This window comes from Pelodiscus sinensis, chromosome 8 (assembly GCF_052426305.1).
Source record: "Pelodiscus sinensis isolate ZL-2025 chromosome 8, ASM5242630v1, whole genome shotgun sequence".
Taxonomy (NCBI): domain Eukaryota; kingdom Metazoa; phylum Chordata; order Testudines; family Trionychidae; genus Pelodiscus; species Pelodiscus sinensis.
Window position 1 is genome coordinate 61,183,717 of NC_143059.1, and position 14,752 is coordinate 61,198,468.

Sequence of the window (14,752 nt, forward strand, 5' to 3'; positions counted from 1 at the left end):
ATGGTGGTAAAATACATGAAATTGAGGGAAAGAAACTGACAAACAGGATGAATTTTATTAAATGGATATAAATATATTACAATATACTATATTGTATATAGTGACCAAGGAAAGTGTTGTCTCTTGCAGAATGCTATCGGAAAGGACAACACAGTCAGAGTCTCCACCAGTCACATATCTTCAGAGAATTCATCTGCTCTTCCTACAAGCTTCAGTCTAAGCACACTGCTCATGTTGATGACAATTGCACTCTCAATCTCTTTGTTCTTAAGTTCATCAGAAACCTTGTAGCTGCATTATAAAAGGACATGTTAAAACAAAACAAAAAAAAATTCTGTTCCCTGTCCTCTGTTGTTTATCTGAAATTCCAGTTCTAGGAGCTGAGTTGAAGCACTCTGCTAAAACAGTTTCATTCAACTGGAATTCTTTCTTTCTTTCTTTTTTAAAGCTTCTTGTGATATTTAGGGGGCTTTGTGAAATACTTGATGCCGTGCTACATTCCAAACCCAGAAGGCTTTTGGGCATGCAGTGTTTTAAAGAGACAGTATGTAAATTGGCCTGTAAAGCAACCTGTTTGGATTTTTTATTTTTATTTTAATTCTGGCCTTTACCTAAGAAGGAAGATGTCAGTTGTCTTAAGATCCTATTTATCTCATTTAATGATTTTGATTTTAAAAATGAAATGAACATCAGACTAACAAGGATGCCAGGTTTTTGTCACATGGTGAATGTTCTCCCACAGAGTGGACTTCATGAAACATCTTCATTTGATAGTTTGCTACTGATGTTAAACTCTTTCAGTGTATTAGCATTCTCCTCTTTAAATGTTTATGTAATATACGTGGTTCTGCATTCCCTGCTGTGAAGCCATTATAAGTCACATACAGGTGTACTGTGCATCTTTCAGTTAAAATCTCATAAAAACAGAGTGTGATAGCAAACTTTGACCAGTACTTCTAAATTTTAATTAAATTTAGCCTTAATGAGGGGTGAAAATTCCTTAAATTAACAAGAAGCAATCGTTGTGAACACTTCATAACACTAAATTTATTTAAATTTTGAGGCTATATATAATAGAAACAAATTTTGCTAAAGAGTTTCAATTGTACAATTGTTGGTCTTCTATACTTCTATTGTAATAATACAGTCTAGTTATTTTTCTGTTGGTTTAATAAAAATGACATACAATTTATTTCATCTACTAAAACAGCATTACCTGCTTATATTTACACAGTATATCAACTCTAAAAGTTAAGGGAGCTTTATGCCTTAGCTCTCCAATCACACCATTGCAGACTGAAAATAAGACATAAAACAGAAATGTGATTGTGTATCATTTCTTATACTACTAAAATCAGCATATAAAGGGATTGTTGCTTCAATTATGGGCACAGTCATGCAAACCTCACCCATGTGAGTGGTTTTTACTCACACGAGTATTTCCATTGTAGCTCACTGGGCTGCTGATTGGAATAAGGCAATACAAGATCGGGCCCATACATGGTTTAAAAGCAATATTGCTTATGCACACAATTTAAATACTTTTGTTTTCATTTGATGACACCAACATCCTATGCTGAGTCATGATGATTTTCTGCAGTATCTAAAAAGGGATTCTTTAAAGCTTTAAATGTCATCAAATAGGCAGCATATTTCCTAAGGGCTGTCTGTATACTTAACTGTGATGGCTTGGTGACTGTTATAAACAGTAATCTGTTTTTGTTTTTATTGAAAGTAGACGATAACTGTGCTAGACATAGAGTTCTTCATGCTTAATTTATCGTTTTACACTGAAAACTAACATGATGTGTTTGGTTGAAATTTCCAGATCAGCTATTTGTAATAAAAATACAAACTAGAAATCCACTAATGCTAGGAATGTAAAAAATATCTCACTAACAAATTGTTAAGCTATTGGCTGATCCGTACTTGGGAATTTTCTTTTAACCAAGCTAATAAAAGCAATGCAAAAAAATTCTCAAATTCACTTTTGTAGTCTTGGGTACAGTCATATAACGTACAATTCAAAGCATTTTCTGATAGACATCAAGAGTACTGTGTTCCATTAAACATAACAAATTAGACAACATTACTCCTTAATTCTGCACTGATAAAAAAAACTTCAAATTAATTCCAAAGGTTTCAGAATTTTGGAGAAGAAACATATAGTGTATTATTCCTACAAAATCCCTTGTGGTGGTAGTGGTCGCTTTTCTTGTAAAAGCTAATCAAATTATTGAAAACTAGTGACAACAAGAAAAAAAGATAACTAGATCCAAGATTTAAAAATAAATTCTTTTATGTCAAAAAGAGCTGGAAGTATAATCTAGTGAAATGCTAATGCATACAGGATTATAATTGGAAAGTCTGACATTACCCAATTAATTTTTTTTCAAAACAAATCCATAAACATTAAAATGATTAAATCCTTCTTTGATCAACCAATGTTTCTTTACAATATCATTTATATTCAGCCCATTAAATGGTAAATAATATCTGTAGCTTTAATAATATCTTAGTACAGTGCATACCTTTTCTGAAGATTTTATGTATTTAAGTTTAATATATCTATCTACATTATACTGATTATTATAGTTCTGAACCAGTGTGATTCAGAATAAAAGGAATGACTGCTTAACACTGCAAACAGCAACTATCATTAGCATCTGATAAAAAATAGAATTGTTATCTGACTTAGCAAGAGTCATGTGTATGACACAGAAACAGACTGTTTTGTAAAGCTGACCATGTCTACCACAAACAAGAAGTAGCACTCTATTTTTCCTGGATAAATTGAAAGCACACTGGATTCTTAATTTAAAAATAAATTGCTTATTAAACAACCTAGAGGGAAAAAACTATGAGTCTGACACGTTAAAGAGGTTCTTACGGACATCAGCATGCAAATATTGGTGGATTTTTAGTAGTTGTGTGGTGCAGACAATGTCAATTTAGCACTGTGACCTTGTCAACACGCTCATTTGCTACAGTACTAAAGTAAGCAAATTGTCTTTTTTTTTTTTTACCTCTTCCCTCTCAGCTACTAGATTTGCATGTACTGAGTGCTAAGCAAAGACACTAAGACTGGATTTCATGTATTCATTCAGTGTATTTATATTACCAGTATATATACGGCCAAGCAAGCAGCCATCCCAATACAGGAAGCACCTATTGATGACAACTAGGCTTTAAACCAGAAATGTAATCAACTCAGTTGTTTCTAAGTAAGCTATATGTTTAAATTAAATCATGAGTTAAAGATACATAAGCCATCCTTTTCAGTTAATGCAATGAAACAGGAAGTTTCATTAGACGGATTAGAGACAAATTTCCATTTTTCATGTTAAGTATATCTGATCATTACCTTAAAAAAAAAACCAACCAGCATCTTGAAGAGCCAATGCACAATGTGTTGATATATGGACAACATTTTGCACTATATAACATATAATCTGACTTTCCCAAGCTATTACTATACAAAAGATGCAAGCTATGAATGACAATAGATATTTTGCTACTAGTAACAAAAAAGTACATTAAATTTCATTCTGTTAAGTACAGGGGTCCCTCAGAAGGTCCTGTCACCACTTTGGTCATATACTAAGAGCCTGATCTAAAAAGCTGCTTAAAATGATTTCTGAGGGCACTCATCACCTTGCAAGACTGCATTCATGAGGGTTCGTTGATGCATAGGCCCTCTTCCATTGGAGAAAATTCAGCCATATTATTTCATTAGGAAGAGCTACAAAAGATCTTAATAATTTGTAAAACATTTTACAGGTTCTGTCTGGAGAATTATTTCCAGTATTTTTTTTTAACTTAATGACATTCTAATAAGACCTATCCTTTTTTTAAGATGAGTCCATTCATAATTTCACAGCTGCTGCACTTTGAATCAATGAACTCAGAATATGAAAAACTACCATGCCTGATAGGAAAGTAATATTACATTGGAGGTGACAGAGGAGGAGGGAAACACCCCTTAAAATCTCAGTCCAATCTTAGTTCATGATCATTTGGCCTTTTCCCCTCCCATTTTCTCTTTAAAAGTATTGCTATTTTTCCTCAGACTTGTGATGTGTCTTACTGCCCATAAACTTTTGAGACGTGGCCAATACTATGGCATGAAACACCAGGAAATTGATTATGCTTTGAGCAAATGCTAGGGTTAATGGCAGCCATGCTCTGGAGATCGTTGACGTGAAAGTGGCATATCGAGGGAGGAAAGGTAGATAGAATCAGGAAGGGAGAAGAATGATGCATAGAACACTTGCTGAGGAAAGTTAGTCATAGGTCCATCACATGATAGGTCTGTCTCACGCTGCCCATTGGAATATGTTACTGTTGACAGACCAGAACACTATAAAATAGGGGAACTGAGCCAGATTCTTGTTCTGGGGACTAGCCCCTTTTAAAACGGGCAGCAAAAGTTGGGCAAGTGAGAGGACCTAATAGAGAATGTATTATTTCTTTATTATAAGCTATCCAAGCCAAACAGTTCAGCTTTATTTGGCTGTTCATAAATTGCAACTATTTTGCTTCAATACATTGGTGGGTCTAATCCATAGAATAATATATATTTACTTACAAGAGCACTGAAATAAAAACTGAAGCAAGGTCCCCTGTGCCATGCCCCAGTTTTCAAATGCTTTATGCATCCACTTTGCATCACACGAGCCCCAATAGAAATATGTTTGTTTCCAATGAAATTGTCAGGAAAATTTAAAGATGAGACATCCCTGGATTAATATATGTTCTGTCCTACCAGCTCAGTTCCTTTGGTGGCATTTCACTTTATGGCCATTTGAGGCTTTCTGGAGTTCGAAGGTTCATTCTCTCTTCTTCTGCCCTGCCCCATGACATTTTCTTCTAACGATTTGCCTTTCCATTTTCTGAGAGTATATCCCTTGGTGCTGTGAAACATAACCTTGGTTTGGAGCAAGATGTTCCATGTCTCTGTCCGATCTCTTCATAAAAAAATAGTCAGCTTTTTCTATCTAGCTTTTTGGGAGACGTGTCACCTCTCTCAGAAGAATGAGTGGCTTGTCAAGTCAGCACTTTTTGTTTTCAGTAGAGTGGCTTAAAAGAAAGAGGAATTTCAACCTTACATGCAATTTTGAGATTTTTAAAATTTGGATTCATCTTGAATTAGGAAAGAAGTAAAAAATTGGGATTTATTAGGAAGTGAAACATTTTGATTTCACCTTATACAATGCTTCCTTGCTGCTCTGATCTGCCATTTTGATGAAGTCAAAATGTTTCATTTTTGACATTATCTTTTTTTACTTTAATATTGTAGTCAAACATTTTTACTATTATAATTTAAATATAATATTAATGGAAAAATGATTCATGAAATTTTTCCACTTTATCAAAATGGGGGAAGTTTTACTCTTCATAAATCATATACCTTAGTAACCACTTGGTCAAATATTATGCTTTTTCATAGTTTACCCAAGTAAAATAGCATTGATTAAAAGCTAATGAGGAATTTAAAACTAGAGAGTTTGTAACTTAAAGGGGAAAAAGCAGGATTCAACCAATTTCTCAGTGGTGTTTATCATCATAGAACAGTGGTCAGCAACCAGTAGATGAGGATCTACCAATGGATCTTAGAGCCTCTGACAGGTCATCCGGACTGGTTTGGCTAGGAAGCTATCAAATGCTGGCACTTCAATTGCCTTTCCACCTACTGTCATGCTGCTCCTTCCCTCTGTCTTGGAACTGTCCCCTGGAGCCTCCTGCCTGATGTGCAGGATTTGGGAGCGAGAAGGGGGGAGGGTGCTGATGTCAGGGTGTCCTCCCCCCTCCCACTTATGTACCCTATCTCTGCACAGAGAGAAGGGGTGGCAGGGAGCTTAGAAATGCAGAGCTTTGTCACACTCACCCACTGTGTGTGTATGTCGTTCTCACAAACACACACTGTCCTTCACTCATCTCCCCACCCAACATATACACGGGGATTGTTATTACTTCTGTTACTGCTTGCAAAGAGGGTGATTTTTGGTTTTTAACTGGTCTCTGCATTTCATAAATTCATTTCTCTCTTATGCTTAAATTTAATTCTTCGAATAGTGAGTTCTAAAATGCTTAACCTGGTGTGGCTGGAGTAATTATCCCTTTGGTAATTGCTGCTCCTGGATGTGACTGGCATGTCCCTGCAGCCCCTGAGAGAGGCAGAGCAAGGGGTCTCCACATGCTGTCCTTGCCTGCAGACACCACTCTTGCAGCTCCTATTGATTAATAACGGGGAACTGTGGTTAGAAGCTGGGGGCTCAGTGCCTGTAGATGAGGGGCAGCACATGGTGCTATGAAGCCATTGCTGTACATGCTATCTGCTTGCAGGAGCGGCAATTACCACAGGGATAATTACTCCAGCCACACCAGGTTAGGTATTGCTCCACCACCCAGAAGCTGTCTCAGTTAAATGGTGCCCCATCAAAGCCTGCTTCCTGAACCCCTGTCCCAGCACTGAACCACCTCCTGCACCCAACCTCCTGCCCCAGAGGTGCATCCCCCTGCACCCAAACTCCTTCCCAGAGCTTGCACCCTGAAACTCCTCCTGGATCCCAGCCCCCTGCCTTGTGCTACACCCAGAGCCCCTCCAACACTCCAGACTCCTTGGCCTAAGACCAGAGCCTGCACTCCACCCCCCTACCCCAGCTTGGTGAAAGTGAGTGAGGATGGGGGAGGAAGGAGGCTGAAGTGAGTAGGGTGAGGCCTTGAGAAGGGGTGGTGCAGGGGTAGGGGCAGGCCCTCAAAGAAGGGGCAGGAAGGAAACAGGGCAAAGGTATTTGGGTTGGAGGTAGATCTTACATTGCACTTAAATTGAAAAAGTGAGCTTGTGATTAAAAAATTGGAGACCCCTGTCCTAGATTGTGGCTTCCAGCATAATGGGTTCCCATTCAGGCAATGTCTTCACTCCTAATACTGTATCTACACTTCAGTAAAGACCCATGACATGGCCACAGCTAGGCCATGTCAGCGGTCTCAAACGCCTGAGCTAAAAATTGCCATGTAATCAATTGGGCTCAGGCTGAAGCCTGAGGCTCTGAAACCCCACCGTGAAGGGGAGACTCTGAGAGCCTCAGCCCTGATGTCTACACTGCTCCTTTTAGCCCTGTGGGTCCCAATAGACCAAGTCAATTGCCTTGGGCTACGTCTACATTGGCAAGATTGTGCGCAAATACTTTTAACACGAGTTTTTGCGTTAAAGTAGTTGTGCAAGAAAGTGTCTACACTGGCATGTGCCTTAGTGCAAGAGATGTGTTTTTGAGCTAAAGCTCCCGTGCCAGTGTAGACGCTTTCTTGCAAAAGAAAGCTCCGATGGCCATTTTAGCCATCAGGCTTTCTTGCGCAAGAAATTAATGTTCCCTGTCTACACTGGCCTCTAGCACAAGAACAGTTGCGCAAGAGGGCTTATCCCTGCGCGGGCACGTCAGAGTATTTGCACAAGAAGCACTGATTTTATACATTAGAGCGTCAGTGTTCTTGCGCAAGTACTCATGGCCAGCGTAGACGGGTGATAAGATTTTGCGCAAAAGGACTTTTGCCTGAACAGGAGCAGCATAGTATTTCCGCAAGAAGCACTGATTTCTTACAGTAGGAAGTCAGTGCTTTTGCGGAAATTCAAGCGGCCAGTGTAGACAGCTGGCAAGTTTCCCGGAAAAGCGGCTGATTTTCCGGAAAAACTGGCCAATCTAGACACAGCCGAGTTGTTTTAGCTAAACTCTAGATGATAAAGAAAGGCTCAGAAGTAGTTAGTAATGAGATACAGAGCCATTCACTTCTGCTGCGGGTTTGAAATACTTCCTGGTGGACAACTGGCCATGTTACATAAACCAGCCAGTTGTCCAAAATTTCACATGAGAAGCTACCCCCTGAATTGTGTCACTCCTAGGTTAAGTGTGGAGTAGCTAGCATTACCACTACCTGTGCTGGACTATACCTGTTCTGTACCTTAGAAAAGATTTGAACCTCGAGGGCTGCCAAACCTGTCCTAAATTAACTTACAGAAGTGCGAGCATACTGTTTTCCAGAGATTCACATTTGACAAATAAGCCCAAGCTTGTAGGGTCATTGGCACTCACCCATTATTCTTATGATACAGAGCAAGCTTACTAACCTAAAGTTTGCCCATGACACTTACCCTTCATAGTGACCCTTAAAAAATGAATCTACTGAGCCACAGGGAAATCCCCTAAGCCTGGCAAAGCCTGCTGAACCCATAAGCACATTTTTGGAACACAGTCGAAGAATCAGGGTTTTATCCTGGGTGTCTGAGTGACCTACATGGAATGAGGAATCTCAAAGCCTTGATGCAAGATCTCAGAAAGATACAAAAATGCTGGCTGGTGATGACAATTTTTTATTTAACTGCAAACACTGCAGACAGTAAAGGGCCAAGATTACGCTGAAGCCATAGGCTGGTAGAAAAAGAGACCCAAATCCTGCTTGTCTGATGCATGTCTATAGCCCCAGTGGGCCAAATGCCCCCTGAAGACCAATGTGGGAATTTCTCCTATGACTATGGCAAGCGGTGGCTGGGAAAATGACAGTTTCCAAAGGCATGAAGAGTGGGGAAAGGAGGATTATTTTTTCATATCTAATAGCTTAGGTGCTGTTACCTCTACACAATATTAGGTTGCACACCTTATCCTTAACTAACCTAATCAGAGACGACCCCCTCCACCCCATATTCAAAGATAGAATTCCATCATGCAATGTGCATCTTTCATGGGTCTAGAATCTTGTTTTAGCTCACCCCCAACTTCTTTATCACTGTCTTCCTGCCCTCCAAATAAAAGATTTATGGGTAACAAAGGAATGAAAAATATGGTTGTAAAAAGCACATTGCCATTTCTTGTTAGGCTGACCGTTCACTATAGTAATCAGGCATATCTACAACATGTTTTACCTTTCCCATGGACACTGCATTGTTTCTGGCTAAGAAGGAAACAGACTAAAGCCAAACAGTGGAAGAAATGACTTCAAAGCAGTATGACACAGAAGACAACTTTTGCCAATTATTTGCTTTTGTTTCCCCCCTAACAGTTATTGCCAGTGAGTTTGCTTAATGGGGTTTATACAGTGTTATGTGTATCATCACTTGGTATTGACATAATTAGCTGTGATTAATCCTCCTCATGCTGGGAAGCTGAGTGAGTGTTTCTTTTTGCTGAGGGTATGTCTAAATTTGTGCTGTTTTTGTATAATACAAGTTGACAAGAACTACAGTGGAAGGGAAATAGAATGAAGTTGGGCTTTAAAGTATTTTTACTATTTGAGGCTGATAAAGAGATTGAGTGGGGATGGGAGGAGGAATGCAGGCTGAGGTAACTGGCAGCATTTGAAGCTAGTAGGATTGATTTTTTTCACTGTGAATATAGTCCATACATTGAGAAGAGCTCTGTTTATTTTTTCATTTCCTATCCCCCCCCCAAACCATCAGTTTATTCCTGCTTCCTTTTCTGGAGGAAATTCTTATACAAATTGTTACCTTGTTATATTGTATAAATTCTCAATACGTTGTTTTATGGATGTCTGTACATCCCATTGTAGATTAGTATGTGTCAAGTCCTCTCACAGGCACTCTGCCAGGTACTTAGTTATGTTAAAAAAATCAAAAACAACTGTTGGCTATTACTGTTCACTTAGACTTGAGCTAAGGACATTGCTGTTTGGACTGTCTGGACTTTGGAACTAACTTTGTGATGTTTTGATTTTTCTGCTGGCACAATGCTCATGCAACTATTGTACATAGCTGAAAGAAAATCCCACTCAATAAACATTGGTCTCTCTTTTTATTAAAAAGCCTGTTTTTGTGGTTCTGTACTAGTCATTTTTTTGCATGGCTAGCTCTAGGGAAGGACAGTTTTGATTCTCTAAAAGAAAATATTCAGGGTGGGTTTTTTTATTTCTCTTATTCTACACTTGACTATGATCTGAGAGACTAAGGCCTTGTCTTCACTTACCAAGAGATCAGCACCAAAGGGATCAGTCTCTCAGGGCTTCATTTAGTGGGTCTAGTAATGACCCTCTAAATCAACCACTGATCATCCAACCATTGATTCTGGTCAAGAAGAATAAGGGGAGTCAACAGGATAGTTTCTCTATTGACCCTCCGCAGTGGGGATGCTGCAGAAATTACAACTAAGGGACATCGACTCCAACTACACTATTCACATACTGGCGTTGTATGCTTTAGTTCAACATTGCCCTATAATGTAGAGCTGGCCTCAATAATAAAAATTTTGTTCCTTAAAAGTCAGTACATTTCCTGGCTCAAAACTCTGAGGTACTATTGGTATATAGTGGTTCACCAAAATGCTATGAGCTAAAACCATCAAATCAAAATGGTTGAGACACAGCTATGGTCTACTTTCCATTAGGTCTCTCTTTCACAAACACACAGACAGGATTAGTCCATGAAAAAAGGACATTTGATACTCTGAAACAAGATGAGAAGAATCCCAGAGAAAGTCTTCAGGGATTCAGAACTCTGAAAACGAGTAAGACGAGTGTAGAGGTCTTCCAAAATATGTAAAATAAAATATTTCCATAGAGTGTTCTGGATAGGTGCAAGGTAGGAGCAAAACAAATTTGTAGGACACCATGTTGAACATGCTCCCAGTATATCCATGAGCCAATTAGAAACAGACATATTATTGCCACAATCATAGGGTACGTCTAGACTACCGCGTTTTGTCGACGGAAGTTTTGTCGACAGATACTGTCGACAAAACTTCCGTCGACAAAGAGCGTCCGGACACATTGAGTTCTGTCGACAAAGCGAGCTGCTTTGTCAACAGAACTCCGTAGTCTGGACGCAATGTTACAGGCAATAACACCTTCTGTCGACAGAGTTCTGTCGACAGAAGGTGTTATGCCTCGTAAAATGAGGTTTACCAGCGTCGACAAAACTGCTGAGTTCTGTCGACGTTATGTCGACAGAACTCAGCGGTAGTGTAGCCGCTGGTATAGTTTTGTCGACAAAAGTCCACTTTTATCGACAAAACTAGGTAGTCTAGACACACCCATACATTTTCTAACTGCTTTAGCAAACAAATTTTAAAACATGCTATAGGCCTCTCACTGTCATATCTGCACATCCCAGGATCCAACTCAAAACAAATGGGTCACTTCAGAGTGTCTAAGTTTAAGGCCTGAAAGGCCCATTAGATCATGTAGGCTGACCGCCTGTATATCACAGGCCTTTGAATTTTCCCTTGTCATCTTGGGTCAGCTAAATCATATTTTTCCAGACAAGCCTCCAGACATGATGTGAAGACCTCAAGAGATGGAGTTGTGTTCTGATGGCTCATCAACCTCACCAATTACAAATTGTGTAATTTACAGTTAAATTCATCTGATTTCAACTTCCAATTATTGTTTCTTGTTCTACGTTTTTCCACTAAATTAAAGGACCCTTCAGTAATTGATATGTTCCACCATATCATTGCTCATATATACAGTAATCAAGTCCTCCCCCCCCAGTCTTTTTTTTTTTTTCCATAAGAAACTCAATCTGTTTAGCTTAAGTGTCTTATTGTAAGGCATTTTCTCTATCCTTTGAATAATTTTTCTGGCTCTTTTCCACATCGCTCCAATTTTTCATATCCTTTAAAAATGTTGGCGCTATTTTAGACAGGACTTGAAATGAAAGTTTGTGTGTGTATCTCTTGAGCCCTAATTTTATAAAAAGGAAGAAATTCACAAGTTGGGGGAGGAGGAGTTCACATCCTATTGGTCGATGAGGATGGGTGTTGGCAGGCATCTAGTAATTACAATTCATTTATTTCTGATCAAAGACAGATTTGTGCATACTACCAGCTACGAATAAGGATGTGAAACTGAAGAGGGAAATGGTGGAAGGCTGCTTGAACTTGGTGGTAAAGTGGTGGTGTTTTTCTTGGTGAGGTGGCCTCCCAGTAGCAGGAGAGTCTTATATGCCTAGGAGTTGGATGTATGAAAGTGTTCCTCCCTTCCTTCCACACATACCAAATACCCAACCCATGCTACCTACCAGGCCTGAATTTCTACATAGGTTTTTGGCAAGGACAACCTTGCTGCATTATAGCCAGGTTAATATTTGGTTCATTTCATGTTCAGAGAAAAGTGTGCAATATCCCAAAACAATTTTTGGTGAAAAAAGCCTTCAATATTTTTGCCACTGCGCATGCATATTTGGACCTGAAAATTAAGTACAACTGCATCCAGCATGGCCACAAAATTTTAACTATATTAATTTCAGAAAAGTACATTGTCCCAGCCAGGAATGAGCTAAAATTGTATATGTGAGAGGGGATCCAATTTATATTGCAAAAAGCTTCTTTTGTGTTAGGACATTGCAGGTTCTGTTGACGTGGAAGTATAATTCACAAACCCTTTCATAGAAATACATTTATGTTTTGTACCATTATGAAATAAAGGCCAGTATTCAATTGCTTTTGAAGCGTCTGGGATACAATCTTCTGAACAGCTATTATAAATAAAAACCACTATAAGTGGGGTTGGCTAAACAGAAGATATTTATTCTCAGGTTTGCAAGTGCAGCACTCTTACATTCCCATCTGAAAGCAAGAAAATGCTAAAGAGCGTGAGATGGGAAAGTGTTCCACAGAGTGAGAAAAAGTAAACCATAGTCTCCAAGCAAGATTAAATGATGGATGCTGAAACTGAGGCTATTTCTAGACTGCAGGCTTCTTCCAGAAGAAGCTTTTCCAGAAGCGATCTTCCAGAAAAACGTCTTCCAAAAGACAGAATCCACACTGCAACATTGCATCGAAAAAGCCATCTGCTTTTTCTAAAGATAGTGTCCATTCAGTGTGGATGTTATCTCGCATTTAAGCTGTGATTACTATGGATGACGTGGCCACAAGAGCATCTGTGCTTTTTCCTCTTTCCTCTTCTTTCGAAAGCACTCCCTTTTTCCGGTCAACACATGCCTTTTTCTGGAAGAGCTCTTTCAGAAAAAGGCTTCTGCCTCATAGAATGAGGATTACCAATGTTGGAAAAACACCTCTGTTCTTTTGATTTTCTTTCGCAAGAACACAATTGCAATGTGGCTGTACTTCGAGTTTTTTTGGAAAAACAGTCATTTTTTCCGAAAAAACTCTGTAGTGTAGACATACCCCTGAGTAACAACATACCTAGTTTACAGCTGAATCCCAAATTATTTGTGCACATACAAGCTCTCTGATTTTTGGATGTTTTAACTTTTGAAAAATGTACAAGGCCTTAAGTTTAGTATTAAGACAAACTGAGCTGACCGAAGTGTTTAGAATAGATGATTAGGAATTGATTTTGTCATAACCATTTATCATGAGGATAGTGAACACTGATTGGTTTAAAAAGAAACTGAAGGCAGAAGTCATCTCTCAGGCCGTCACTGTTACTTCAGTATTCTGCTCTCATTACCTACGTGAAGGCACCATGCACTTGGAAAGAACAGAATTTAGCACTGTCCCCTTCTGTCCCTCAAGCCACAGGATCAGGTATGCTTACTTATTCATCACCAGAAGACCTGCATGGATGTAACGTATGGAAGAATTTGACCCTCAGGTTCTTAAAGACTAACAGTTAGCACATGGGGATGTGAATTCTACCACAGAAACATCAGTTTTAGAATTCATTTGTCTCTTAAGTCATGTAAAATGTAAAAAAAAAAAAAAAAGTTCCACGGTAAATAAAACTTTTTTCCTAATGTGCCTAAGGTGTTAGTTCATAATTCTTTTATTTCAACATTAGCATGTATACAGCCCAATTTTTAGCAGTCAAATTATACACATAGAAACCCAGCTCAGGTCGTTCTTCCTCCCCATTGTCTTCAAATGCCACCAGCTGGTATAGCCCCAGTGGGCACTGGAAGCATGCAGATGCTAATCTGGGGAAGATGCACTTGCAGGTACACATCTGGTACTAGGCACAGTTGGCCTGTCAGTTTTGGAGCTACTTACATATCTGACATGTGCTTAGGCTACAGTTAGACACTCTGTGCTATAGTAGTCTCTTGGATGGTATTTTACTGTGACATCCAAATATTCATCACTACTAAAAAGAAGAGAGAGGAGAAGAAAAAAGGAACATATACTGTAGTCCCTAAAAATGTATCTATTTTTGGCACATAAAGTAGCGTTTTTGAGATAGGTTCCCAATCCCTGCTTTAGGCGCTAAAGGCCCAGGGGGCTGAATGTAGTCCCTGGCTTGCCTGAATCCGGCCCCTGAGGTCAGAGCTCCCCTCACCCCAGCATTGGGGAAACCCATGCTGATGTTTCAGCCACCCTCCTGCACGGCTGGAGCACAGAAAATCTACTAGTCTGGGCTCTCCACCAGGCTCTGGTGTGAGAGAGGAATGTGAGAAGTGTCTTTCTCCTTCTCAGTACGGGGCTACATCATTGAGGGTTTGTTTTTTTTCTTTTGCTCCTAATTTGTGTGGGGCCCCAACCTAAAAAGGTTTCCCACTCCATCTTAAAAGGAGACTAGAATTATATTTTTTCCAATAGTAACTAGCCTTGAGACATGTATGCACTCATTTGAAACATGTTGATGAGTTTATTAAACATGCTGCAAACTAGTGTAGAAGAGTAGAACTGAACAATATTCTTCCTCTATAGACCTTAACACTTGTATGTTTGGGTTTTTGTTTTTTGGGGTCTGGGTTTTTTTTAATTATAGAGACCACTTACACTTGAAAATAATCTTACATTCAGCACCCAATGACATTCATTTCACTTGACTTCATGTGTTAAGG

General features: G+C 39.1%; 1 protein-coding gene across 1 annotated transcript in view; it reads left to right on the forward strand.

Annotated features, from left to right (window-relative positions):
• GFRA1 (GDNF family receptor alpha 1) overlaps positions 1 to 9,813 on the forward strand; it is a 233,665-nt gene extending 223,852 nt beyond the window's left edge. Inside the window, exon 10 of the mRNA XM_006121312.3 lies at positions 130 to 9,813. Within this exon, the coding sequence (XP_006121374.1) occupies positions 130 to 291 (162 nt within the window). The 3' untranslated portion in view covers positions 292 to 9,813. The remainder of the gene's footprint in view (positions 1 to 129) is intronic.
• The last annotated feature ends 4,939 nt before the right edge of the window (positions 9,814 to 14,752 follow it).